This window comes from Zea mays, chromosome 5, assembly GCF_902167145.1.
Source record: "Zea mays cultivar B73 chromosome 5, Zm-B73-REFERENCE-NAM-5.0, whole genome shotgun sequence".
Classification (NCBI taxonomy): Eukaryota; Viridiplantae; Streptophyta; class Magnoliopsida; order Poales; family Poaceae; genus Zea; species Zea mays.
The window spans coordinates 218,521,862-218,527,370 of NC_050100.1; the positions used below are offsets into that span (position 1 = coordinate 218,521,862).

The 5,509-nt window shown below is 50.9% G+C and overlaps 1 protein-coding gene across 1 annotated transcript; it reads right to left on the reverse strand.

Annotated features, from left to right (window-relative positions):
* Nucleotides 1-3,960: 3,960 nt before the first annotated feature.
* On the reverse strand, nt 3,961-5,261 carry LOC100272992 (uncharacterized). Its single transcript, NM_001147443.1, has 2 exons — nt 4,447-5,261; nt 3,961-4,329 (listed from the first exon to the last, which is right to left on the reverse strand). The coding sequence occupies exons 1-2, from the start codon at nt 5,233-5,235 to the stop codon at nt 4,117-4,119; spliced, it is 1,002 nt and encodes a 333-aa protein (NP_001140915.1). The 5' UTR covers nt 5,236-5,261; the 3' UTR covers nt 3,961-4,116.
* Nucleotides 5,262-5,509: the final 248 nt, after the last annotated feature.

The following is a 5,509-nucleotide window of genomic DNA, read 5'->3' on the forward strand; positions in this document are numbered from 1 at the left end:
GAGTGCGCCCTCCCTTTTATAGCCCAAGGGAGGAGCTGTAACACCTCGTCCAATCCCTGGACCGACGGTATTTACTCCTGGCAGCTCTCTAGGATAATATATTGTCCCCACATATCAACACATGTCTTTTTGTGCGCACTTTGTCCTCACTCATGCGCACTCGAGAAAACTTCCCGGTCGGTCATCCATCTCAAATTGCTCCAAGCCAAGCACGCTTAACTTGAAGGTTCTTTCGAGATAGGCTTCCGAAAAAGAAGATGCATCTTGTTGGTATGGATACTCTATTAATTCTATTAAGCCTTGGGCCAGAAAATCACCATCCCAGGGGCTAGGATATCACAATCCACCCCCCTTAGAAGACCGACGTCCTCGTCGGTCAACCCTAATCCATGAACCTCCCCTCTTAGCCACGTCTGTGTGTCTAGTGTCGTCATATGTCATGCCATGTGACCACTCCGGACCCACATGCGTCATGCGCCATATACCCGAACCCCCTAGCCCACACACGTCTGTGAAACCTCGAGGGTCGGCTCTGATACCACTTGTAACACCCCGTCCAATCCATGGACTGACGGTACTTACTCATGGCAGCTCTCTAGGATAATATATTGTCCCCACAGATCAACACATGTCTTTTTGTGCGCACTTTGTCCTCACTCATGTGCACTCGAGAAAACTTCCCGGTCGGTCACTCATCTCAAATTGCTTCAAGCCAAGCGCGCTTAACTTGGAGGTTCTTTCGAGATAGGCTTCCGAAAAAGAAGATGCATCTTGTTAGTATGGACACTCTATTAATTCTATTAAGCCTTGGGACAGGAAATCACCATCCTAGAGGCCAGGATATCACAGGAGCTTACATGGAGCCTAAGTCCCGACAAGTGGGCCCAGGAAAACAAAGAAATCGTGGAGTAAGAGCAGGGCTGGTGGATTGAGATCTTCTCCGTCCAGTCTTGTCTTCTATCTGGTCTCGTTAGCGTGTGGGTAAAGGCTACGACGTAGGTTGTAGCGTAGGTGAGTGTAGGAGGAATACGAACGGTGTCGTCCTGTCCCATCTGTCTGTTCCCTTTCACCTCGGTAACACGTGGGGAACAATAGAAGTCATACCGTGTGATTGGTTGTTGTACGATGGTAGCCTGGTTCGCATGTATGGAACCAGGCTCTTTGTGCACAGGATAGATCCGTGCATAGTCTTTTGTTTGGTTGTTTGCATTAGTGTATTCAGTACATATACAACTAATGTTTGGTTATCTGCGTCAGAATAAGAAGTGCATAAATAAATCTTCAAATATTACATCGTGAGTGGTCTAGTTTTGTTCATAATTTTTTTATAAACACGGCTATAAAATTGGTTCGATCATTAAATCTTTTAATTGGAAGATATAATAAAAATACAAATTTAAAATGTTTCTCGTAATCCGTGCAGCTGCATGCATGGGTCATGCACGCATAGGTACGCCCGTCAGGAGCGTACGCGCTCAGCCTAGGTCGGACCCTCGTTTTGCATCTGTAGAACCTGCATACGTCCATACGAAAACCAAACAAGTGCTGCTTTAATACTCCACGTATGCATTGCACCCACGCATCCGAGAACCAATCACGCGGATAGTGAAGGGCGTCAATGCGGCACATTGAGTCAATAGTATTCCTCGGTAACGCGCAGGTTTCTGATGCGTCACATGCCTTGTGGGCTGCGCACGTCGCCTGTATTTAATGTGAGGCATGCGCCACCTATTGCTGGCGTGAATAACCGCACACCGTGCCCGCATTAAACGCAGGAGGCCCCCCCCATGTGAGAGGCTTACGTCAGATTCCACCCAATGACTTACGTCACGCGCCATAGAACATGTGGCAACACTGGGTCTCCACCTGAGCAAGGAGCAATAGGCAGAAGTGTATGCAGACGTGACCAGTGTTTTCAAGTCATGTGACTAATCACGATTAGTCGCAATTAGTCGAGCTAGTTGGTTCTGTTAGCACGACTAGGGAGGCCGACCCGATTTGCTCGACTAATCGTCCGGTCGTCCGATTAGTCGTCGATTAAACGCGACTAGTCGTCCAATTTGGGTGGGGGCGATTAGTTGCCCTGGATTCCTAGTTTAGGTCAATAGTAAGTCTGCACTTGGCATTTATGTAGTAACTAGTAAGTCTGCAACTCTGCATGATATGAATCAGTGAGTTAGTGATTACTGAGTAGTAACTGATGTTCAATTGTTCATGTTCTAAGTGTGCTGGAATTTGGTGCACCGGACAGTGTCCAGTGCGCCAGCAAAGGCATCTAGCAAACCAGCCACTCTCGGGTTTCTGTCAGGCGCGCTCCACTAATTCACCAGACTGTTCGGTGTGCCACCGGACTGTCCGGTGAGCCAGCGGAGCAACGACTCCCTGCGCGCCAACGGTCGACTATGCAGAGCTACAGTGCGCTACAGTGCTGCGTCAGAAGTCAGAGCGCGGAGAGGGCACCGGACTGTCCGGTGCAGCTAGAAGACAAACGTCTCCAACGGTCAACTACTTCGAACCCTAACGGTTGCGCTGACGTGGCGGGCACCGAACAGTGCATAGTGTTGTCCGGTGTGTCCATCGCTAGCAGTCCTTGCCAACGACTAGGAAGTGGTTGGGGGCTATAAATACCCCCAACCACCTTATTCATTCTCATCCAAATTTTTTGAAGATCGCATTCAATACAAGAGCTAGAGCATTCACTCCAAGACACAATTCCAAAGATCAAACCCTCTCCAACTCCTAAATTCATCTCAACCACTTAGTGACTTGAGAGAGAGCGTGTTTGTGTTTTTTTGCGCTCTTGTTGCTTGGATTGCGTTTCTTCCTTCCTCACTTCTTTTCTAAGTGCTTGTAAGCGAAGCAAGAGACACCAAGTGTGTGGTGGTTCTTGCGGAGTCTTAGTGATCCATGAAATTAAGGAAAAGGCTCACTCGGTCTAAGTGGCCGTTTGAGAGAGAGGGAAAGGGTTGAAATAAACCTGACCTTTGTGGCCTTCTTAACGGGGACTAGGTTCTTTGGAACCGAACCTCAGTAAAACAAATCACCGTGTCTACTCGCTTTGATTCTCGTTTGATTTGTTTGCCCCTCTTTTCTCTCTCTAACGTTTCCTTGCTAATATTAACTTGAGTTTGCTCTCATACGTCATCTACATCCATTGAGCAACTCTTGGCAAGAGAAACACTCTTTTGGACTTGAATTTAATTCTAACGCTAACCCCTGTCTTTAGTGTGTTAAAGTTCATAAATTTCAGGTTTCACCTATTCACCCCTTTAGGTGACTTTCAGCCCTGAAGCCCCGTCACCGGGATCCGGAGAGCCCTCGTGGAGACTGACCCCTAGATGAGGCCAGTGGTCTCGTCAGATGAGCCTAAACTCTAAGCCAGGGCAGACCACATGTGACCATGTCACTAAACATAGCCCCAGGGTCAGTAGTATTGGGTACCTGAGTCTTGAGATACCGACAAATACAATTTTAGGAGCTAGATTGTACTCCTTTTCTTCTACGTTTTTCTTATGATGCATGAATTTTAAAATAGAAAGATTTTTAAAGACACAACCATTGCACAAACAACATTATAATATGATTTGGTACGTGTTTGTGTATTTGAATCTATGATAGTGATGCTATGACTGTGTTCTTGTGATGGTAATGCTCTATCTTGATGATTTTTCTATCCACGCTAGCTGTGTGCGTCATTTCATTAATAAGATAAAGAAGGTTCCCCAAAGAAATTATACACCCTCGGAGGGGTGTGATTACAACCGACAGATGCACACTACTAGGTTTTGGTGATTTTAGTGATGCGGACAAGCTAGTGCTTAAAATTTATAATATTTTAAATGGCGTGGACAATCCCATCTATAGAAATTGTAGTAATATACGGACAAAAGACCCGTTATTCTTTAACATGTATTAGTGCCCTTACAACAACAACAAATAAACACGGTCGGGAAAGAGAGTAGATAAGCAGCCCGCAATGGCCCAAACCAGACGAAAGAGCCCACAAGCCAATTCTGTGGCCATGCATGCGACTGGAATAACGGTTATGTGACTTAAATATGGTAGACTGAAATTACAGAAGCGGGTGCACACGACAGTAGAACCCGAGCTACATAATTACATGGGGAGCTTGTTGATCTTGCAGTGCTGGTAGTCCTTGTACTTCTTGGCCTTGTACTTGGCCGGGCTCTCCTCCGTGACCAGCTTGGGGTGCGGCCCGACGACGAGCTCCCCCGGCGGCTCCACGAACATCGGCCATGACATCCGCGTCTTCTCCTTGTTCACCGTCGTACGGTGCAGCACCGCCTTGTATGCCCCGTTGCTGAAAATCTGCTCGATCGGTTCGTACCAGTTAGTAGTTGTCCGACATCAAAGAAATACTTGAGGGAGCAAGATCATCACAACACAATAGAATGAAAAAAAAAAGATGCTACGTAGGTCGCTTGCCTCGATCTGATCGCCGATATGGACGATGAGTGCGTCGGGCACGTACTTGGCCTCGTACCATTGACCATCTTTGAAGACCTGGAGCCCCTGCACCTCGTTGGGCACGAGGACGGTGAGCGTGCTCATGTCGGTGTGCGGCGCGACGCCGAGCGTGAGCTCCGGCTGCGGGCACGGCGGGTAGAAGTTGATCTTCTGCAGGAACACCAGGCCGTCTCCGCCGAACGCCTCCGCCATGGCGCCCCCGTGGAGCCCCAGCCCCAGCGAGAGGTGCTCGAACAGCTCGCGCGTCAGGCGCTGCATGTGGCGGCAGTACTCCTCGTTGGCCTCCCTGTACCCGGCGAGGCTCCGGGGCCAGACGGCGTGGTCCACCTTCTCCGGCGGCGCGACGACGTGGAAGAAGAAGTCGTTCCACGTCTTCTTGCCCTCGAGGTCCCTCTGCAGCTTGGTGCCGTAGCCCTCGATCTTGCCGGACGCCGGGTCCATGGCGTAGCGCTCCTTCTCCTCCGTCGGAAGCGCGAAGAAGGCCCGCCCGACGCGCTGGAGCTCCGCCACCGCCGCTGAGGGCACGCCGTGGTTCACCACCTGGAACAGCCCCCACTCCCTGGCGGCTGCGGCCATGCGCGCGCCGAACCCGGGCTCCGATATGTCGATCACCGGCGCGTCCGGCACGGCGGCCCCGCGGTACGTGGTCGCGCCCGGCTGGTCCTGCTCAGACCGCACGAACTCCGGCGGTAGCGCGCCCAGCGACGCCGCCAGCTCCTGCACGCTCAGGTGCGTCTCGCCCCCCATCGCAGCAGGAAGCAGGGCCTCGCGAGCACGCTGCACGCAGACGCAGACGAAGGGAAGAGCACTGAATTAATAGTGTTGTGTGTTGTGGGGCACGGGACAGGAGTGAGTGGCGTGTGGTGTGGTAGACCGGCCGCTGCGCTGGAAACGTGCGTTTGGGTATGGGCGTAGGGCACAGACGCGGTGCGGATTGTGTGGGCCGGTTACTTGGTGCCCAGGGGTGGCTGGGAACGTGGCAGCCTTGCCATGCTGGTCACGGAACAGACCCGAGAGCGAG